This window comes from Pyxicephalus adspersus, chromosome 1 (assembly GCF_032062135.1).
Source record: "Pyxicephalus adspersus chromosome 1, UCB_Pads_2.0, whole genome shotgun sequence".
NCBI classification, from domain to species: domain Eukaryota; kingdom Metazoa; phylum Chordata; class Amphibia; order Anura; family Pyxicephalidae; genus Pyxicephalus; species Pyxicephalus adspersus.
Window position 1 is genome coordinate 85,042,734 of NC_092858.1, and position 23,954 is coordinate 85,066,687.

Below are 23,954 nucleotides of genomic sequence, written 5' to 3' on the forward strand. Positions count from 1 at the left end.
AAAATGTCAATTTTTATAGCAGATAATGTCTTGAAGCCACAGTATGAAATGTAGAAAACATTGAAGATTGATATAAACCAAAAATTAACCAAAAACTCTTTATTCAAATTCCAAAGATGTCAGTATACAGTAGTTGAGTGAGTTGTTACCATAGAGATGGAGACATTTTATCTTTTCCCTGATACAAGGTCAAAAAGGTCATGCAAAATAAAATGGATTGGGAATGCATATTATGGTACCAGAGACATGCGTAGTCTCAATGCAAAACTCTAAATTGGTACAGTTATGACTTCTAAAAATAAAAGATACAAAATGTACAAATTTATATACATTGGGCAAAAAAAACACATACATTAGTTTCTACTTACTGGCTCAGTGTTTCTGGTTTCCACATCAAAGAGAATCAGTGGCTCAGAGTTGGCTGGATCTTCACAGACGGTTTCTAGCTGATTACAACAGTAAATGCAACATAAGAAAGTAGTAAGATCATACAAAGTAGTCTAGCTCTAAAAACTGTAGAAACACAAAAAAACACAACACTCCAGGTAGGTTAAGGATCCTATGGGTACTATTTAGATATATTTTTAAATAGTTACAATGCGTAATCCTGGCAATCCTGCTGTAGCATTTACGCTGGTGCTTAATGCAGCATAGGTGTATTTGTAGTATTCATATGACTACCATACAATGATGACATGCAGCTATTGCAGTACTGTGGAAGATTTGGTATTTCAAATGGTAAGAGTAAATGGAGTATTTTGACCTAAAGATATATTAAAGGAAGCCGCTATTGCTTACTCTCTTTTTTCAAAACCTAACATACTAACATGGAACAAGCATACCGACAAGAACTTTTCTCTGACCCTGCAAACATTTTCCATATCAGTGATTTTAAAGCTCTGAAGCAAAGCCAAAACGCAATTAGTATTTTCAGAAAATGCACACAAACCGCAATATCTGATGTGTTATTATAATAGGCATGGTGTACATTTAGTCAATACCTTGACCATGTTTGGCACCTTTAGGGCCTACTTATAGAGGAATGCAAAAGGAAGGGCCTGCTTCCAAAGCTCCCATATTCCTCTCCTAGTTGGTTTAATATAAATGTATAGATTTATATTATTTTGTTTTTTTAATTCACCTTCTTACCTCTTTTCTAACTGGACAAACTGTGCTTGTTCCACGATACGCTTCATATACACCATCTGTACCAGGCTTCAAAGATGCTGAAATAAGATCAATATTTATTACCTATTTTTGCAACATATTGAAGATTTGCAACATAGCGAAAATTTGCACTTAACACATACCTACATTTAAAGCAGGACTCTAGATAAAGGGATATAAGTAAATTATAAAGAAAAACAAGAGTTTGCTGCAATGTTAAACTACCAGACCTGTACCACCTTGTGGCTGGACAGAGAAGCAGCAAAGCCTAATACTCTTTTACTCGCGTTCTAATAGCATGCTCCTCAGTGTTACAATCCTCCAACTGGCAGGTAATGCAGGATCAATATTTGTGGGGAATCTATGTGACACCTGGTTTTCACCAGAGCTCCCGACAAAGGGCGATGGGCTGGTAATCCTAGTGACTACAGGGCTCTTAGCTGCAAAGTGCCACCAGGTCATGGCCCCCAAGGTCACCCCACCAGAGGGCGATCCAGCGGAGGTAAGCTTCTGTGTGGAGACAGCCAGAGAATCAGGCATTAATATGACACCACAGGCATGGTGGGGTCAGTAAAAAGGAAGGAAGGGCAGGTGACAGGCAAGGCTACATCAGTGTCAAGGCAGAAAGTCAGGGCAGGCAGCAGGCAGGGCAGCATCAGTAACCAGGCAGGTGATCAGGGCACGGTACAAGCTAGGCACACCTAAGAAGAGTTCTAAACTCCAAGGAACTGTTTCAATGTCACAGCACCAAACAAATGAACAGCTAAAATAGCCTATACCACTTTAACTTGGCCTTGGCTGCTAAGCGGTCATTAACTTGGGCAGAGGCTGGTCTGGGCAGGCTGTGGGGAGCCACCACAGGAGCCTTCAGGTAAGGTGACACTCAGATTGGTTCAAGTCAAATTAGTTTTGTTTGTTTTTGTTGTCAATCCATTCTGATCATCAACCCTTTTTGCTCAGGCTATGGAATTATTGTGCACTTTTCCACATGATCATGCAAATATATGCACTATATTTAAACAAAGGGGAACAAAAGGAAAACACTGGAAACATTCAGTCTGGTTGGTCAATATTTCCTATAAGTACTAAACAATCACTTTATGTCTAGGAGTTTTTTTCATGGGCAAGTACGGGCAACCAATAATCTATTCAGTTAACTAGTGGACTGCAGTATACATTGTCAGAAAGTAGTGCACATGAATAACACCCAATTAGATCATTTTTCTTATGTCAGACTAAATAAAGCTTCCAGACGCCCTTTGGGCTGTAAACTGTAGGGGATTTGTACAGGGAGTACAGTCCCCTGAATCATTAGGGATGTGATTATCTAGTCTGCAAACAGAATATGATAATTAGGGATTTGACTCTGATTATTACCACAGACTTGAGGTTAGAACAGATGTTTTACAGTGTAGTACCGTTGAACACAAATATTGCAAAGAAAAAAATTCAGCACTTTTAAGTTACTACTGCAAAAAAGCAGTTTTATTAATATTCAGTATTTATACAGCACCAACATATTACGCAGCGCTGTACAAAGTCCATATCCATATTACTGTCTCTCAAAGGAACTAACAATAATGTCCCCACCATAGTCATTTGTCATTAACACAGTCAGGACAATTACTTGAGGCCAATTAACAGAACATTTTGGGAGAATTACTTTTGTAGCACAACGTTGTCCATAGCAATAATAACATACCTTCACTAATCCTACCTCCTTCTAGATCTCTTATAAAATGTTCTTGGGATTCCTTTATTTGTTCTTATTACAAGGCCAAATGATTTTTGGTGCTTGTTTTTTAGGATGGATGTTCTTTGTTGTAGTGCCATTCACAGAACTGGATTTAGGGTAGGGCAAACTGGGCAATTGCCCTGGGTTCCCACCTTCTCCGGGGACTAACAGACTGGCAAGTGTGTATGGAGTTGGAAGGTTGTGCATTTGGTGCCTGTATTTCAAATTTATCTAGGGGCCCCATTTTTTCTAAAACTTTTCCTGAGCATTCTATCTCTATTAACTTTATTTGAACTATCTAAAATTGTTTGCCTACCACCAGTATAGTCTTCCCTCTTCTGCTTCTGTAGCCCTCAAATGTTTCAAAATGAATCTTTAAATCATTACTTTAGATTTTTATGGAAAAATAATTGGCTGTTCAATGGCAGGACCCTTTAGGTCCCAAAGGACTGGAGATTGGAAATAGTGTCCTTTGAACCTAAACTGTAGCTCCAGATCACAATCTCCATTCCCAGAAAAGGTGCTGCAAGATTACATGACAACAAACCTGGGTAAGATGTGCCTTGTTACGAAAAAAAACCTTTACTTGATAAAAGTACAAAGAGAGGGATTTTTTTTATTTTTTTCAGAAATAGTAATTAATTTCTTAACAAGTGTTAATGTGTTAGTGAATATTAATATCTCCGCACCTATTCTTGCCAAAAACTATGCAGAACCTCGGCTGATAACGGGGTGCATGTATAGCCAAAACCTTTTGTTTTATAATTTTAGAAGAGAACCTCTGTATCCCCACCACGTAGATTCAACCTCTCTAATAGGAATGGTGATATACTGAATATATTAAGAAATCCAAAATTTTACAGTCCCAAAAACAAAAGGTGTAGTGTAGTGACACCTTTTTTTTCTGACAAATGTCAATTAGAGGAATTCCTCTTACTTCTTATTCCTTATCTGGGACAGGAAGAATGAAGAAAATTCCTCCTGATAGGACAAGACAAAAAAAAAAAATGAGAATGGGTATAACACTATTTTTCTTTATCTAAAAATGAACAAAAAAAGGTTTTACTATGTAAATTGTAAGTTTGCATGCTTGGAAAGGATTCTTTTTTTTTATCAATTACATTTTTAGTTATTTATGCACTTTGTTGTTGTTTGGTTCCCAATACTTATCAAGTAGATGATTTAACATTTACTAAATTTTCACTAGTGACACATTAATTAAAACACATGCACTAGAAAGATTTTGTTTCAGTGAATGTTAGGTGAACATCATACTGCTTTATAAAAATTTTCCGGTTATCACCATAAAAACTTGCTTGTTAATTCATGAGAAGAAGGAAAGGCACACACCATAATTGCATTTACTTCATTTCCATTTCTTTGTGGCAGATTTTCTCTGTGATTAGCACTACATTGACTGAGCCTTCATACTCATGTGCAGCTTGTGATGTCTCAGAAGCAGCTTGTTGCTGGAATTCTTATTCCAGGCATGAAGCCATAAATGTCTGCTCTTGAAAACTGCAGCCCAGCAGATTGGCATCCGTAGAGCGGTGTGATGTTTATTTCTATACACATACACACTTTATCTAGATGGTATCAATCTGGATTTATTGCTTTTGCAGCAATTTGTACAACCCATTCATCATATTATCCTTTAGTTGTATTTATTACATGCCTTTAGAATAGAGACACATTTTCTTAGTTACACGTTGGCAAGGAAATCTTCAAACCAGTATCATCATCACAGGAGTAATCAATACATAAATCTCAGAGAAGAGTGGCAAGAGATTGTGTTTCTAGTTTAATAAAGGTAATGAGAATCGGGACTTTTGCCTCATTTACAAACACTCAAGGCACATGTGTTGTCCACAGCCAACAATAATAATCTCACAATCCGATGAAAATAAAAAAGTAACACTTGTTTAGCTGCTAAGCAACAACATTTTTTATTTAGGGTGCTTTTTCAAGATATTTAATTGTGGTATTTCAGTGGTAACCTGGGTACAAGCCCATGATATATGAGGGTACATGCGTATATATGTAGAGTACCACTAAAAAGAGACCACAATTCTACTATAAAGGGCTGAAAGCATACCTAAAACCAAAATGTATTTTATATAATTAGGAAGGTTTAAAACCCCGTCAAGTTTTCAATTATTTGTGTTACCTCTTACACTGTAAAAAATCCCTGTTGGAGAATGTCCCCTCTATTTTGTTTCTATCACTTTTTTATCATAGTGACAGGTCACCGGAAGAGATAGAGATGGTAAGTGTTCTAAATAGCACAAAAGCAGCAATAATAATTTATTAGTTTTAGATATACTTAAAAAAAAAACAAAAAAAAAAAACTCTACCTTAAATAAGGAATACCAGAACACATTTGCATACTACACAGTGCTTATAAAGACCATTAATGAACTAGAAACTGCATGAGGATTAAATGACTCGCTTACATTAAAACTGAAAATAAGTTACAATATTTCTATTCCAATAAAACAGCTCTGATTGAAGTTAAATATTCCACTGTTGCCTGCAACACATATCAACTAATTGGTTTCCATAGGAATCCAATGCACAGCCTGCAGTATTGTACTACCACAATCTCAGAAAGGAAACTAGCTAGGAATCTGACGTTCCCTCAATCCTTCCCTGGTGGGAATCAAATACTGCTATTGAAACATATGAACCTTGAAGATTCCTACAAGGGAATTATTAAGAGATTGTATGATTCCCTGTGATATAAATATAAATAAAAAATATATACCTTCTTACCTGACTGAACAATTTCAGACAACAAATTCTTGGGCAGTGTATCTGGCAAATCATAGCCATTCTTCCTAGCAACAATAAGGTGAAAAGCTGCACAAAATTCTGCAAGTGTCAGTGCTCCATCAGAGTCAACATCACTGAGATCCCTAAAAGAAAATTATTTTCTGTAAAAGTATTTAGAACTAAAATGTCCAAAACAAGTAATTACAAGTCTTTTTTATCTTATTTTCAAACTCAAATTACAAAATAAAGCTGATTGCCTGAAATATTGTTTTTAACTACCCATATAATCTGCAATACTGCTCATTAGCAAACAAAATTGTATTTTCAATCCAATATTTAAAAAATATTGAAAAAAATAGATTTTTTTGTCAGTTTTGTTTTAAGGCCTTTTACACATGGGCTTCAGCTTGTGTGAACAGCCAGCAGCAAACTAAACTGCTTAAAGCCGAGAACCTTGCAACACCATGCTGTATATACCATTCTATTCCAATTTTTCTTCCATATTCCATTACAGTGGTTTACTTACCATATATGTGAAAGTTCTGGGATAGGAAGCTTCGATTTTGTGAAAAAATGTTTTGCCACTGAACCTGTAAGGAAAAAAACTCTATTACAATTTGCAAAGTAACATATATGCCAATATTCTATATTCATAGGTGCACTCTAAAGTCAGATGGATGTCATCCTACTTACTAAGCCTTTGAAACACATCAGCTAGGAAACTTCCAGGCTGCATTTCTAAGGAGTGAAAACAAATCAGGTTCTAATTCCTGGGTACAATATCCCAGGAAACTCACAGAACCTTGCATCTGTTTAGGGATTATGTACATGGGCATCAAACTCTTTCACATGCTTCTGGAATGGTTTGACTTTGAGTTGCACAAAGTGTTGATGCATTAACTTTGCCTTATAAACAGTAAAAAAAAAAGCCTCTCAGGTGCAAACCACATAATAAATGCATAAGCTATTAAAAGTTAGCCTGATGTATAATATACCGTATTTTTTGCAGTATAAGACGCACTTTTTCTTCCACAAAACTGGGAGGGAAAAGTTAGTGCGTCCTATACGACAAAGGTGTGATAAAATAACTAAAATAATATACTCACCCGATACCCGATCCTGCGTGTGTCTCTGGCTGCAGCAGCGTCTGTCTCCTCTTCTCTCTGGCAGCAGCACGTGTCTTCTCCTGTCTGCAAAGCAGAGCGAAAGAAGCCGGCACAGCGCCACCTGCTGTTCCCTGTCCTAACTGCCGTACAGTGGAAAAAAAGCACAGAGTGATCAGAAGGGGAATTTGAATGACAGAGTGATCAGAAAGGAATTTTGAATGACACAGAGTGATCAGAAAGGGAGTTTGAAAGGCATAGAGTGATCAGAAAGGGAATTTGTATGGCACATGAGTGATCAGTGATCTTTCACTGTTAATGGTTATTTTTATGTGCTTTTTTCTCACTTTTGAGCTACTGTATGTATTTTTGTTCAAGTACAAATCCTTCAATAAAAAATATAAAAAAGTAGCCTGATAAGTGATGCTTCTAATAAGTAAAATTAGATAGGTAGCTAATGGGTAGTGAAAAGTATTATACATGAAAAGCTTTCCTCATTGACCATATATCATACAGATCCCTAGAATCCCAGTGAGCTGGTCAAAAACATTACATTTATATCTCACTTCATCATTTGCCCATGTATGAGTAGTTTTATTGGTTTGGTCCAAACATCTCATTCATTGGGACATGAATTCCACAACTCCTGATAGACATTATAGTGCAAGTACAAGGGATGTTCAAAACATAGAATTCTAGGAAATAATATAGCTATGAATGTTTACAGCTATAGAATGTTTTCCAGCTAGTGAGATTCTTCCTCTGTATCTCAACTGAAGACCAATAGTCACTGTGAAAGATGGTGAGGGGAGTCCAAAATTTTGTTCTAACCAGAGTGGAAAACATCTAATATGGACAGTTGCTCCAGTAAACTCTAAGACAGATCTACCTTTTTTAGAGAAATTTTCTTTTAATACTTTTTGTATCTCTTGTACAGCACGTAGGGAAAACTTCCCGATGGGACACAAACAGAGAAAGACCTCAGGTTTTAAACCATTCTATGTTTTAACCAAATTAAAAAAAAAAAAAAAAAAGCTTTAAAGTGTAACATTTGGCAGGAATGCTATTAATGTCAACAAAAAAGCTTAACAGCATTTTAAAAAAAGTTGCATGCACAATAGTCCATATGAACAAGCCTTAACAGTGAGGTTTTCATCTCTGTGTGAGTCATACAGTTCAGCTTTGGGTGATATATACAGTGACTTCAAAGTATTTACATTCCCTTCACTTTTTTCAATTTTGTTATGTTGCTGCCTGATGCTACAATTCTATTTTTTCTCATTAATCTACACTCCATATTGACGAAGTGAAACAGATTTTTAGATGATTTAGCACATTTATTAAAAGAAAAAAACTAAAATATCACATTTACATAAGAATTCAGACCCTTTACTTAGTAATTAGCTTTGAGTATTTTTGAGTATGATGTGACAAGCTTTGCATATTAGATTGAAAGATTTTCTACTATTCTTCTTTGCAAATCTGCTCATGTTCAGTCAGGTTAAATGTGGACCATCGGTGAACAGCCATTTTTAGGTCTCTTCAGAGATGTTTGATAGGGCTCAAGTCTGGGCTCTTGCTCTACCACAATTTCCACTCTAGGACATTCACAGAGATATCCCTAATCTACTCCCGTGTTGTCTTCTTTGTGTGCTTTGGGTCATTGTAGGATGGTGCACCTTCAGGCCAGTCTGAGGTCCTGAGCAAGGTGGAACAGGTTTTCATTAAGGATAACTCTGTACTTTGTGTCATTCAGCTTTCTTTCATGCCTGACCAATCTCCCAGTCCCTGCTGTCATCATCATGCTTCATTGTTCAAATGGTATTGGGACAGTGATGAGCAGTGCCTGGTTTTCTCCAGACTTAATGTTTAGAATAGAGGCCCAACAGTTTGATCTTGATTTCAGCAGACTAGAGAATCTTGTTCCTCCCAGAGAGTCCTTCAGGTGCTTTTTTGCGACCCCCAAGCAGGCTTTCATGTGTTTTGCACTGTGGTGAGGCTTCTGTCTAATCACAATCAGTGGAAGGCTGCAGTTATGGTTGTCCTTCTAGAACTTAGTCCTATCTCCTCAGAGGATATCTGGAGCTCAGTCAGAGAGACCATTAGGTTCTTGGACACCTCTCTCACTAGGGCCATTCTTCTTGGATTTCTCAGTTTAGCCAATCAGCTCTTGGAAGAGTCACGGTTGTGCCAAACTTCTTCCATTTGAGAATTATGGAGGCCACTGTACCCTTGGGAACCTTTAGTGCAGTAAAGATTTTTTTGGAGTCTTCCCCAGATCTGTGCTTTGCAACGATCCTGTCTCTGAACTCTGCAGGCAGTTCCTTGACTTTATGGCTCGGTTTTTGCTCTGATATGCATAGAGTTTTATTTACCACAGGCGGTCTCCAATCAAAGTGCAGAAACATCTCAGCGATCAAGAGAAATGGGAGCTAAATTTCAAGTCTTGATGCAAATTTTTGTCTAAAGTTCTTTTTACTTTGTCACTATGGGGTATGGAGTGTAGATTAATTAAAAAAAAAAAACAATTTACACAATAGTAGTATCAGGCTGTAACAAAAATAAAAAGTGAAGGGGGTCTGAATACATTCTTAAGCCACTGTACATCATATATGTTTACTACTATCAATGCAAGTGTTGAGGTTAAGTATGTAAGTGTAGTTTGGATTAAATGTTTTTTTTATTAAACAGACCAGTCCCTTTAACCCATTTAGACCTAGATAACCAGTACACCTTCCCCAACTTACAGAGGTTCATCGACAGCACTGTACCTCTTTGCATCATGCACATTTTTCAGAGCATGCACAAGTTTTTAGAGCATTCCTATTCTTTTGCCTTCTTAATGCCCATTTTATTATCTCATTCATTCCAGCTAATTTTAAAAATGAATAGGATGGCTAAAAGAGATGTTAAATGACCTCTAAAACTTTGTCAGCCTAGGCCTGATTGATGCAAACCTAAGAACCCAAAGCCTTATGTGTGAAGAATGGCATCACCTATAATTTACAGTTATTTAACTTACCAGAAATAAGGGAATTCAGATCTGGTTGAAGCGTTATAAACTGGTTAGTATAATACTCTCGCTGCTCTTCCGTTATCCTCCAGGGATCCTCAGAGTAACTATCGGAACCGTCCTGTGCTTCCCTTTCAGCTGTGAAGGACTGCTGTGTAGAGAGACAGGTCTGTCAGTGATCAATGCAGCATAAACTTCACAGCATCTTAAATGTCCATCACTAGCATTTTACTAGATATGCCTCTAAATATTGTTGATCAACGATACTTCACATGTATGTATGTACAGTAAGTTCATTTTCTCACCTAACAACTCACAATTCAAATGGTTTGTGTTGAATTAGATCAAAATCTTTTCAATAATCAAACTTTTAAAGGCAAAGAACAGCCTGGAAAAAAAAGACAACGACTTGCACCAAAGAAACAGAACTCATATTTTCCTAATATAAACACAGTAAACTGAAATTTGATTGGCTAATATAGGTTGCTGTATTTAGAACATCAATATTGAATAGCTTAATAAACAAGACTACTATCTGCATTAGAAACTGCTTCGGTTTTTTCTAATGATGATATGTAAATGTATTTGATGTAGCAGCAGCAACAAGGCAGAATTGCAAGGACACAGGAAACATATTAAACATCAGCTGTATGAAACATCTTATGAAAAACATAATTAACCCTCATATTTACTTTCACGGAGTTTAGATTGTCTCTCTATTTTACTATTTTTAGTATTACAGTCTTAATATGTACATTTAAAAAAACGTGTTACCTGCTTGGGCATGTACAAATAGCATTATGCTAAGTAGACAAAGTAAAGGATAATTTACAAGCTTGTGCAGATCTGATTAAATGAGACCATGTAATACTGCATGTTAAAAAAATTCTCTGCAGTGGCCAGGCTCTGCACAGTTTTGACTTTCAATGCCAAGCACATTCTATGCAGCTGCTGCTTGCCTTATACACAATTATATCTGATTTTAATACAAAGCTTGGGCACTGCTAACATTCCACTGTTGATTTTTCTGCAATGAAAGTATGAAAATAAAATGTATAATAATATCAAAATCTTTTCAATTATCAAACTATATATTAATAATTATACAGAACTACTGGCTTATCATGATGAGTTACTGTGTGTAAAAATTAACATGGTGGTTATGACCTATTGGATATAATGTACTGGTATTTAGGAATGCCCTATAATTTTAATAAAATGCCATGCATTCATCTGTAATAAATGCCAGAACGGACAAGGTATGGTAGATAAGTTGTTTCTGACATCAAAAATAAAAAAGGTCCTCTACAAAAACGAGCCATTTTTTATTGCAGGAAAATGCTTTGTCTCACAAAATTAAAAAAAAAATAATATATTGAATATGAGAAGTAGAACTATCTTACTGCAGAGCTAGAACAGCAGGAGTCCACCTACAGAGGAAAGAGTGGTCATAATATTTAGTTGTATGAAATAAAGTTTTTATTTTGTTTTTTTAAGATAATGGTTTTATGATTTTTTGGTTATTGACATGTTAAACCCTGTCTTATGTGCAACAAGGTTCAGTATAGGCAACTACACACCAAGTCCTTAAACATACTACCTTGTTTCTTTACATATAGTAGTGATTGTACTGGTTTAGCTAATCATTTAGCTTGCATTTTAGTTATCTGTGGTCCTACCCTGACACATGCTCCTCGTGTACATTTTAAAGCATGTTCTTGTTTTTATATCTCAAAAAGATGAGAGCTATTAGCTTTTGAAGGGGTGTTGCAGTATCCAAGCTATGTCAGCTCAAAGCAATAAAAGGTGAGAGGAGAAAGGGTTTTTTCACCATGAAATAAAGGTGTATTCAAACATTTTATCCCAAAAAAAGTGTAGGCAAGTTAAAAGCCATAATATAAAGTGATACAGAACTACAAAGAGAGAAAACATGAATTTTTAGCTGGCATTTTAACATGTTGCTTCCTAAACATACTTAAGTCTTTTGACACTGAATCAAGCACACCATTTACTGTCCTACCTCTTGTTTACAACACTGAGTGTTTTACCCCAGTGCAGGGTGCTCATTGGAAAATCAATACTATAGAACACATATATTTTTTTTTAAGAGAGATAAAATACATACAACAGGCTAAACTATATTCTCAAGCCCCATATAAAAGGACATCTTGGGGTAGGTCACAGGCAGAAAATACCAGCAGAACTCATGATACCACCTCTATTCATGAATCAGATACCTATATGGATCAAATTTAAAGACTGTTTTACAACATTGTGTTAAATTGCATTGATTTTAATAATGTGTTTTTATGTTTTTTGGTATGCTTTGTATTCATTTAAATAGTAATTGAAAATAGTGATGCACTTTATACCTAATGCAAAAGGCACAGCTCTCCTTAATAAGGCTCTTCAATAAGGGGTCAAACAGTTTTCTTTTATTGAATTCCTCCATTTCCTTTTATTTGAATTCCTCCAGTTAATAAAATACTTGTTTACATGGTAGCAACATTTCTAGCCACTTTGGCTCCTTTTAAGCTTGGCGTAATTGCAACAAAGTAATATGGCATCTTTCCTTCCTTATATAAATACATGTTGTACATATGTTATGCCCCTCTTGCCCTGTTTTGATGCAGACAGTAAATACTGTAATTATAATTAAAAAAAATCTTATCACATATAATATCAGCTGATGATATCTTTGGATCTATAGACCCTCTTGATGTGTAGTTCGCACTTATGTAAGCTCTATTTTGTCAGTATTTAGGAAGTTGAAATCTCCCATAAATTTGGCAGGTTCTTATAGTCAGTCATTGCACACCATCCTTTATAACTGCATTTACATGATATTCCTAAAACTTTAGTTTTTCAGTGCCTTAGCATGGTATTCTACATTTAATTCCTACACTGCATGTCTCCTGCATTTCCATTTGAGACTCTTCTGAGCCGGATTCTTTTTTTCCCCACAGATGTTTTGGCACTTATGATACTAATCTTCATTAAATGTATACAATAATAAATGTTGGCAGACATATGTGGTCACTGAAAAGCTTCAGAATCTATTTGACTTGCAATACCTTGCCTTAGACAGTACAAACATCACTGTATAAAAGTGTGACAGTACGATGCAGTAGAAGTGCCAAAGAAAAAGCACACCTGCGTAGTGATAAGATGTTAATTTTTTTTATTTTTTTATATCTGTTTTAGGTTTATTGTCCAGCATTGCAACATCAAACAGTCAATATGTAGATATATATTCAAATATAACTACAACATTATATGCATAAATGAAAATGAGTGAGTGATATCAACAAAATATGTAAAAAGGTTATTTATATATCTATATATAGCAAATGCTTTTTAAGCATGGATAGATGCTACCAATACTACAGTAAAATGGTTGTTAGATATAAATGTTAAAAGTGGAGATTTTAACAAAAAATGGCTTTTTAATGTTAAAATGAGCAGAATATCAATTTGAAACATGTGCATTGGTAATCAAAAAGCTCTTTGTGAAAAATTAATAAAAACAATGAACAGAACTATATTGGGTATAATGAACTTAGAAGAAGGACATAGAATAATACATCCATATATCCGCAGCTGTCTTCCTCTTTATAGCCACAGCATACACATAGAAATATTGCAGAGTATAAGATTTTAATATATAAAATAAAAACTTTAGCTTGTTGTCTGCTTGATTGGTGTACCATGTGTTCTGCAGATGTCTGATATAGTTAAACATGATAACCATCGCAGGCAGAGGTGATGGATGCTCTGCTAGTCACTGGTACAAGCCTATAGAACATGTCAGCCTTTGCAGCTGCAGTTTAAACATTGTGCCATCCCTCTCCAGAATCTTATTCCATGATTTACATTCCACAGAGAGCAGCAATTATTTATAATGGTGGATTCCTGGAAAAATAAAGCAAAAAAAACAAAAACCCAGGTGCTGCTGTGATATCACAGCAAGCTGGACAGAGGGTAGAGGACCCTTATAAAATACATAGGTGCAGTGAAATCTGCATTTTTCCGGCATATTTTTCATTTTGCCTATTGCCTGGAATGTTCTTACCCGGCTGAGAGAAGGCTGCAGAGGTGCAGGCTGGTTTCCATAGTTCAGCGGCAACTGTCCATCCTGCTGAAGTAGTGCAGGGTGTCTAGTCTCATATGCTGCTGCAGAGAGGGAATAATAAAGAAGAATAGGTCATGTGACTCACAGGCTGCTGTTGCATGGTTACAAGCTGCAAGTAGTAATTAACTGAATTTAAAGCAATACTAGGCTGCTAAAAGTCACTTAACCAGTTCACTGCTGACAATGACAATAAAATCATATGTGTAATAAGCATGGACTCCCTGATTTTTACTCTAATGTGCGCCAACAAAGAGCCTCAATACTCTATGTGTTAGATATACGATTGTCTGCAGATGTGAAGAACGGTATTAGTTTACCAGACTGAATTCATTATGCTATCTTTTATTCTGATCACTTAAAATAAGATGCCAAAATGAATTAAACACATCTGTATATACAACTAGTTTTTGTAGTTGAAGCTGTCTTTATATCCGCTTCCTGGCACAGTGGTACTCCTATTGCTGGAAGAACGGCCACCCCTTCTCTGTCAATCAGGGCTATAAGGTTTTGCACAGTTCCCATCAGCCTAACCCTGCACATGATTAAAGGATGGGAGAGAAAGGGATAACCTAAAGTGCGTATAAATAGTAAATACATGTAGGTTGTACAGCGCAAATGATCCTTCTAAATATTCAGTGCACAGAAAAAAATTAGTGGTAAGCCTGTCCATAATTTGCCTTCTGCTTCCTGTGAGCATTTCCTACACTTGGATTCTGCTTCCAGTGTTTCTCTTCCCGTAAGGTTTTAAAGGATACTTGCAACCCAAGTTAAAACCCCCATCCCCTAAACTATACTAAGCTTAAACCCCCACCCACTGGGTGCTTGCCTACTTCAGATAGCAGCTTCATCCTAAATTGATGAAATCCCAGCTGCAAAATCTAGTGTGACACTACCTGCACCTGCACAGAAGTGTCATATACATGAATAGGATGTTAATCTAACAGTACAGATATAACCTTTCAAGTCTATGGACGTGCACTAAGCATCATACTAGATTTTAATAGTTGGGATGTAAACAATGCAAGAGTTGGCAGAAGTCAGCACATGTTGGGGAAAATGGGTCAGCTAGAGAGTTTTACTTACAAGCGAATGTTTCCTATGTTAACTGTACATACAGTATACTGTTCTAAACATTTATGTATTACAAGTTACATGCATGTCTTGTTACTGAGCTAAAAGATAAAAGCCTCACTTTATGCCTCCTTTAAGAAAATGAAATTATGCTAGAGCTAAATGCTCATAGGTTAGACATGTTGTGTAGTGCCAAATGTGCAAACAGCTACTTGGGATGGGAATAATGACTGGAGTTCCTGATTTAGGTTGTCAACCAGGCAGAACTGAAAAAGCTGATTTTGTTATGCACTGAGGTTTGTATCCACTGAGAGTGAGACCAGCACTTCAGTTACTGGGCATGTGAACTAGAAGAATAATAGAGTCACTGGATAGTTTAACTCAAAGCACACTGGAATCACAGGACATGTGAACTGGGAGCACAGTTGAGTCACTAGATATGTGAATTGGGGCAGGTCAATGAACATGCAGGCTGAGAGTAGAATGGAGTCGCTAGACACCTGAAGTTGGAGCACACTGGAGTCACTGCACTCGTGAAGAAGAAGAACAGTGAAGTCAATGGATATGTGGATTAAGAACTCACTGGAGTCAGTGGACATGTGAACAGAGTGCACAATGGAGTCACAATGGAGCTGTCGGTCTAAAAGGAACAGGGGGGAATCTTACTTTGGTGAGACTTGTTTTGGTGACAAGTAGAATCCTACTTTATAGAGGTTTTCTCTTATTTCATATATTGTGCAGCTGGTACAAAAAATTAAAGGAGATCTCCACTATGGTAAAACAACCTATACATGGTTTTACGCATTCTCTAATCATTTTACATCTATGCAAAAAAGTTTTTAATAATACATAAATTACATACATTTTAATAATAAACAAATTTTTTTCCTTATGAAACTTTCTCACTGGGTAAGAACCCTTTGCAAGAACTGATATTCTCTGCAGGCCTATTATTTCTGTCTGTTTTTCCACCTTTGTAAAAATATTCAGTTGTTTGTAGTGAGTTCAGGAAGGAAGCTTGCTGTGAGACCTTTTTGAGCTGACACCATATGTGCAGAAACCTCTATTGTTTCTTTAGAAATGCAGATGTAAAGCCCAGACTAACTACATGAGCTGAAATTCTGTGAAAGTTACTCTCACACACTGATAAAACTAGATTTACTGTATTTAATGTCATTTTTGTGTGCAAAGGTACTAAAATAGTTACATGATGCTAAAAATTCTGATGCAATGCTGTGGCAATCTGAACATGTATAGAGCAAACAACGGTGAAAAAATTGTCACAGAGAAAGCATATTAAAACACTGTTATTATTCTTCACTGACTCTCAATAGGGATTTGTGCAGCTGGCATGTAATGTACAGTAGATGTGTATATTTCTGTACATAAGTGTTCAGAAAGCGTGTGAAAAGTGTGACATCTGATATATATTTTGTGTGCAAAACTTTACCAAACATTAAACCACTAGACTAAAAAGTTGGCTTATGTGCCAAGAAAAAATAATAACCTTAGTATTACATTGACCCACCTAAGGCCATGATAATAGCTTTCACTGTGATTCTTTGAACTAAATTACTACTTGCAAGTGATCAACATTCTGGCCTTAGTGAAAAGCTTTGGGTAACTGAACAGTTTTACTTTTTAGTTTTAGTTGCCAGGGAAACCTAGCATTCCCAGCTTCCCTTACGTGTGCGGTGATGATGTATGGTTATGTCATCACTACATGGCTAATCAAGATGGCTGAAGATCATTTGGAAGTGGAAGATGGTAGTGCCTGGTGCTGGAATGCGGGCAGGTAAGTTGGCTGGGTAAATAGGTAAATTGTAGACTGAAGGAGGTCAGATCAGTTTAACTCTGTGCAAAGGAAGGTTTTAGCACACTCCAAAGTAGCTATACTGTAGGGTTCCTTCAGAGGTGCTTAGGGGTTCCTTGAGCTGACTGACCTTCCTTCCAATGGTTCCTGCATATTTCTGGACACAACGCCACTCATCAGGGCTAACAACATAGCATCAACCTTTATTGCTACTTGCAAATGTAGCATTCGGACCACCACTGTAAGGTGGGTATTATTCCCAATGACCACTATGATGCATATTTGTCACTGATCCCTGATGAATTGTTTGCAGGGGGAAAGACCTGAAAAATATTCTAAGGGTTCCTCTGGGCTAATAAGCTTCTCTAGAGATTTCCTGGCTGTGTACATAGTTTGGGCCTGATGATATACACAGGCTGCAGTTCAGAATGGCCAGTAATCTATCTGTCAGGGCTGGAGATGGGATGTGGTGATTGCTTCACACCTACGGTGTAATGTTGTTTTGTGTGAAGAGAACTTTACAAGGAATCACAATCACAGTCTGATTGAGACGATTTTGCCCTTTCAAAAGGTTCGCTGGGAATTCCTATACCTTGACCCTGTGAGGTGAATTCTGAAAGAAGACCACTGCAGTCATGGAAAATATTAAACAATATATATGTAATGTGGTCCTTCTAACTAACACAGTACATAGCATAATACAAAAAGATACAAAGGTAAAAATTAAAAAAAAAGTTTTTTTATAGACATCTAAGTGAACCCCAACTGGAAGAAAGAGGGTGGAAGAGAAACTAGTAGAAGTTAAAGGGTTAGGAAATTTTACTGAATTGAGAAGGCTAGAGAAAGGTTAAGGAGGGTGGTAAGCAGTAGTATTAGCTAGGGAAAATGGGAAGGGGGAGGTTGTTTTTGAGAAATAAGGGGGCAAAGAAAAGGGCAAGTAGAAGAAAAAGGGATAAGTGTAAATAAAGAAGGATGTTGGAAGTTGCAAGAGTATTTGGTAAGGTATGAAAAGGTATTGCCCATATTAGACCATTGCCTTGACATTTCCCTTCCAACATAGAAGTAGGTCTATGAAAGCAGGCAGGTTTACAGTTGTAATGTAAAGAGGTAAAGTACTGCCAGCGCTAAGTATGTCTTCAGAATCCTAAGCTAGGCACCAACTCCAAACCCTAAATATACCCAACAAACTTCTATTTGTTTCTTGGGGAAGAAAACTGTCAACTCTCAATAGGCCAGCAGAAATACAAGCCTTTAATATTTAACCAGATTTACGAAAAAGGGAACCCTAAATGTCCTAAGATCTAAAACACAGGAGAGGCAAAAGACTGTATTTTTAAAGTTGATGTAAAGTAGAGCCAATCAAAACCCACAGGTTGCTCTCATTTTTTCTAAAAGCAAGTGACAAACCAAACTGATTTTGTGCAGATTGGGCTAAAATACCAAGATAAGTAAAGCCCTAAACATTGCCAATTGGAAATGTAGCAAATTGCCTGCCTGTGAAAGAAACAGTATTGGCAGCATCCCCTACAATATTATAATAGGGCTCACAGGTGTAGGAGGGTGGATGGGGTATTTCTGCACAGCAATCGCCATTCCAATATCTAGAGGGGTTGTTATTCAAGAAAGCAGAAGCCCTGTTAAATAAACATAAGAAAAGCTCAACATTTAAGCTGTCTTGGCAATGCTCAAATTTGCCCTCCAGCTAGCAATTATCACATTTTGTGGCCACAACTGTTCAACATTCACACTTGACTGTATGACTATGGCTGTATAATGTGATTATTGCTGCTGTGCACTAGAAAAAGATATAGCCAAGCTTGGCTGCAAATAGCCAGACTTCTGGAGAGGCCCAGGCCTAAGGAGACAAAATTAGGGTAAAATAGTAATGTCTTGCCCTTTAGCAAACCCATAAATGGCACAGTATCTGTTCAATCATTAAATGATGTTCAAATGTGTCTGGTCAAAAGCTGTAAACTCCTGTTGTGCCTGCTGTCCTTTCTACAAATGCCTAAAGGTCCTAAATATATTACAGAATGATTTGTAAATCCTGCTGCTGAACACAAAAGAAAAGTCGAGGTAGTCCTCATCTGACATACTGTTAAAATGTAATATGCTGCACTAATGAATGTAGAGAACACATGCAGAGCAGCTGACATAAATAAATGCAGAAACAAATGACTTAACCTTGTAATATTCCAATTACTAGTGGAAATTACATAAATGCTTCCATGTTGCAATCTAATTACAAGCCGGAAGGGGCCGGTGAAAAACTGGTTTTGAATCTAATGCCTATTGGAAATTTAATATAGGAACAAACAAAACAACTCAATGATGTTCAACATTCTGCAAACTAAATCTTTGGCATAGCATAGCTTAAAAGTAAGCTTAAACTTGGAATAAAGTAAAATAACACACATATATAGAGATGTTTTTTAATTTTATGTCACTGGTTACTTTTCAGTTGTAGTATAGAACTATGGTTGATTTCTAAAGACTGACACAAGACTGACTAAAACTTAAATACTTTTCTTTCAACATAATACAGAACTGCTGCTTTGATTTGCCTACACAATGCATGTACAGAAAGGGCTCCTGAACGATGCAGACCTGGTGGCGTGTCCATGATGATAATAAATAAGTACCCAGCAATTGTCGTTAAGAATTCCATTAGAATTTTACAAGCTTGGTAATGATGTCACATGAGGTCAAAAAAGCTGTATCTAACTGCTTGAACAAGTTTAGGAAAATGAAGGTAGGTACATAATCTAGGGAAGGAGAGGTAAACATGAGTAATGGCTGGACAAACACCAAGTTTATATACAGGATTTTTAAGAAACTCAACTTTCCTTCTACTTAAAATGGCTCAGTGCTTTGCCCGAATGTCTATTTAGAGAATAGGGTCTAATTATAGGCCAGCAACTACTTTATATATGCCATGGTTCTTCTGAAATAATGTAAAAGTTTGTGTGTAAAAAAAAAAATTGCTAAAAATCAAAAATATTAACAACAAAAAAAAAGAATTTTTTTTTCTATTGTATACACATTTAAAAGTGCAGCAAACCTAGATTATGAGTTACTATTTATAGGTGGTCACCCAACATGTTCTGAAGAATGATAGTATGAGAGGTTGGAAAATCTGCCTGCTGTATTCATAAAATGTAAGAAGACTTTCTGTTAGAAAATCATCCTGTACAATTTTAAAGGTCAAGTTTATGCAAAATAGGTGAAGAATGTTTGTAACATACCTTGTAAGAATATTTAAAATCGTCTGTACTGGCAAAACTAAACAAATTGATGTCACTAATATTAACCTAAAATGATACAACTAACAACATCACAATACTAAAACTAAAAATGTTTGGATGCCACATGCATTACATACTATGACATAGCTCTATAACAGCAATTATCTTACCTCCAGTGCTGTGATCCGGGCTGCTTTGTATTTTATCATGCGTATATTTAGGAGATGATGTAGAAGACTTCTGGGGTGAGGTCACAGGGGTCCTGGTATCTGTCTTTAAACAAATATATTTGGTTAAGTAAAGTGAAATGAAAACCTAAAGTGAATAACTTGTAAACTTAACATTAAAATAAAATGTTAATGTGGAAAAAGTGTTTACCCACTACACTCAAGAAAGAAGAGAAAGGACCTGTGACATCACCAGATTGGCTAAAAGCCCATAAAAAAGGGTACAAAAAGTTTAAATATATAGGTTTTTGTGAAAAAAAATTGACTGGTGGTTGGGTGCTTACTTTTGGCCCAGATAGCTGGAGTTCCACTCTTATTTTTGAAGCAAAACATAATCAAAGAAAAACTAAATATTCACTCCAAAGTCACCAACCTAACTCCACTACATAACCTCAAAATCTACCCGTTTTACCTCTAGCCTCTTTAAAATATTGCAGTAGGTGTTTAGGAAAGTTTTATTTGTGAAATTACTATATATGAGTATGAAACCCACAACTGCCTAATTGAAGAAAGATACAATGATGTACAATATTAGTTACAGCAGGGGCACTATGCATACAACTATCTAACCTAAAAACTAACTTTTACCATTATATGCATTTTGACATGCTGTTGTAGATTAGAATTTTAGCATTTGTAATAATGCATAGCAATAATGTTAGTTGATTGGTTTGGGGTACTTCACCTAGGGGTCCATAATCCGCTGAAATTTTATGGGCCACTGCTAATCTTATAGGCAACCTTCAGTAAATACAAAGAGAAGTATAAGCTAGACAAAAAGTCTTCTTTTTATCACAATTAGGATTAAAGGCTGTGCATACATTTAAAGTAAAAAAGCAGAAAAAAATACTATTCATTAAACTCTGAAGTGGAACATCAAGGCTAACAAACAGAAATTGGCACACAAAGCAAATCAACAGGACATGTAGAAGCAGTCATGGAAGTGCAAAATGCATTTCAAATGCAATTTATTTCTTACAGATACAGCGATGTATAGGACCAGCCTGGGCACCTGGCTTAAATTCCACTGACAAAAATGCATTACTTTAATCAATTCATCCTAACAAACAGAAGTTATTCAGTGCAAGAAGCCAGCATTTGAGCTCATCCAGTGCTTTTACATATAGTACAACACAGTCATCAAAAGGGAAAAGTTGTAAAAGATAAACTAAATCATTATGGGTAATACCAGCATTTTACCACCTTCTTTAGCACCGTTTCGCACCCAGTTGACCACCAGCACCCACTTCAACCCACTTTCTGTAAGCCCAGGCTATGACAAACACACCACGGGGGTGCTCCACTATGTTAGTCATGGTTTACAGTACAAACCGAAGAGAGTGACACAAAATACCATACCAAATACCATAAATTCAGCACCACTATGTGCTGTATTCAGGAATGTTCATTGCCATGACAAGAGTAAAAAGATTTGAGGGTGTTACATGACTGCCCAGAAGATCCCAGTAGAAGAATATATGTATATATATGAATAAGGATATATATGAATAATGATGTCCTATGAATAACGGTGGCAGTGACCAGTTCAGTACTGCCCACTGCTGCTATCTGTGACATGTTCAAATGTTGGTGCACTAAGAACCAACAAAGTGGGGACGGGCAACCGGCTTTCAAAGTAGCAACTGGTGGAACAGAGGTTTCCACTACTTGTCTAAACAAGCTTAGTGTTCTCTAAACTTATTCTCTACAACTAGTTCCTCTTTTCCCCTATATTGGTATTTTGCTATTTCCCTTTCCATTGTGTGCACCACTCACTGAAAATTGTGAAATGTAAATATAAATATTATTCTGTATATATGAAGTTCCCACATTGGCCTAATTTATTAGGCTCTTGAAGGCTAGAGAAGTTAGACTACCACTGGAGAACCTGGGTGTCCCAGCAAACCTGGAATGGATTTTTTTAAAAAAATATTTGCTATTAGTTTGCAAATGTTTTTAATCCTGGACCAGATCCATTCCAAGATTTCTGAATCACCCAGGTTCTCCCATTGGAAGTCTATATTCTCCATTCTTGAAGAGCTTTAATGAATCAGGCCCATTGTCTTGGATGCAAAAGTATATCAGCATACACAGAAAGAAAAGGGGAATTGATTTATAGAACTTTTTTTTCTACAGAAATCTTAGACAGATACTCTAATATCATTTATTTTTTAATTTTCAGAACAGCCTTACCTGGCAGAAATATATTGGCAATACATCTGGCAATTTAGAAACTTTCCATCACATTGCATTATTAATATGAATAAACAGTATGTATATACAGCAAACATATTACATAGCAGTGTACATTTAATAGCAGTTGCAAATGACAGACAGATACAGACAGTGACACAGGAGGAGGAGAGGACCCTGCACAGAAGAGCTTACAATTTAAGAATTGTAAGCACTTCATCTTCTGGCCTTTTGAAACAATAAAGCAAATAAAATAATGAGAGACTAGATGCCGTGGACATATTTTGGTATAAAGATTAGAAAGTTACTATAAAACTCACTTTCCCTCAACCTAAATACATCATTTAAAATTTAAATCTCATACATTGAAATACAAAAATGTTTTACTAGAAAGGTAAATATAAAAAAATAGAAAATAAAACAAATATGAAAAAAGCCATGATCACTATACCATAGTATATTCTCCAATGAAATATAAACCAGTAATATCTAGAACACAAACAGAGGTTTACCTAGTACCGGGATGCACACTCACTTCCAATAAATCCATCTCTCTGTGGAAACAGGAGGCAAATTGTTGATAGTGAGGGGAATGGTGCTATCAGCAATGCCAAAGTATACACAGAGATAAACAGAGAAGTGACCAGGCACCTTCTGATTTGCATGTGTACAGGGACGGGATAGAATTTGCTCTGTAGGTGTTTTATTACAGTAAATGTGTTTGCAAGAAAAGAGGATGCAGGAGTACTACAACAAAATGTGGAAATGACACACCTGCACATTTAGTCATTGTAATCAAAATAATGATTTATGATGCTTTATCAGCCTGCAGCAGAGATATTTCACATTTGAATGTTTCCTTACCTTAGTTTCCCCATCAAAGAGGCAGTGAAGAGAACCCTTTTCGCTAAGTGCATGATTTGACATCTGTGAATTTACAGTCTGAGAGGAGAGTCCATATTTTAAACTGTTATCACTTTTCATAGAAAAGAAGCAAGCAAGTGGTAATTCTGTAAAAGGAAAAGCAAAGGAACAAGATTTAGAAAACAGGTATATTCCAGACTATGGAATTCATTAATCATTTACTTTCTCTACAGAAACAACTCAGCTCAGTTAATTTAAAAACTGTACTGTGTTTGTAAAAGTAATTCCTAAGAGCAAACACTATATCTCTGCATATCTCCCTATTATTATTAGGATTTACTGTTTATGAGGTGAATTACTTTCCTGCACATAGGAATATCGGTGGTGAAAAAAAAATGAAACAAGCTGTGGAAAATCACTTACACATGTAAACCATGAACTAATGAAATATAATGAAATATATCTATATCTATAAAATACACACTATTATTTAGGTGTACAGAAACACAATATAAAATGAGGAATAACAGGCATTACATGTTCATTCCATTGTTTTTTGGGTGGTTCACCACCACTATATTGTGGTATCGTTGGTTAAAACCTTAATAACACACACTGT

General features: G+C 36.2%; 1 protein-coding gene across 1 annotated transcript in view; it reads right to left on the bottom strand.

The window, feature by feature from the left end:
* The window catches only part of REPS2 (RALBP1 associated Eps domain containing 2), a 71,418-nt gene that overhangs the window by 34,429 nt on the left and 13,035 nt on the right, over positions 1–23,954 (bottom strand). The window contains exons 3-10 of the mRNA XM_072406704.1: positions 23,336–23,481; positions 20,222–20,324; positions 13,863–13,963; positions 9,800–9,941; positions 6,201–6,264; positions 5,675–5,817; positions 1,150–1,226; positions 369–446 (exon numbers count right to left, since the gene is read on the bottom strand). Coding sequence (XP_072262805.1) covers positions 369–446; positions 1,150–1,226; positions 5,675–5,817; positions 6,201–6,264; positions 9,800–9,941; positions 13,863–13,963; positions 20,222–20,324; positions 23,336–23,481 — 854 coding nt within the window. The remainder of the gene's footprint in view (positions 1–368; positions 447–1,149; positions 1,227–5,674; positions 5,818–6,200; positions 6,265–9,799; positions 9,942–13,862; positions 13,964–20,221; positions 20,325–23,335; positions 23,482–23,954) is intronic.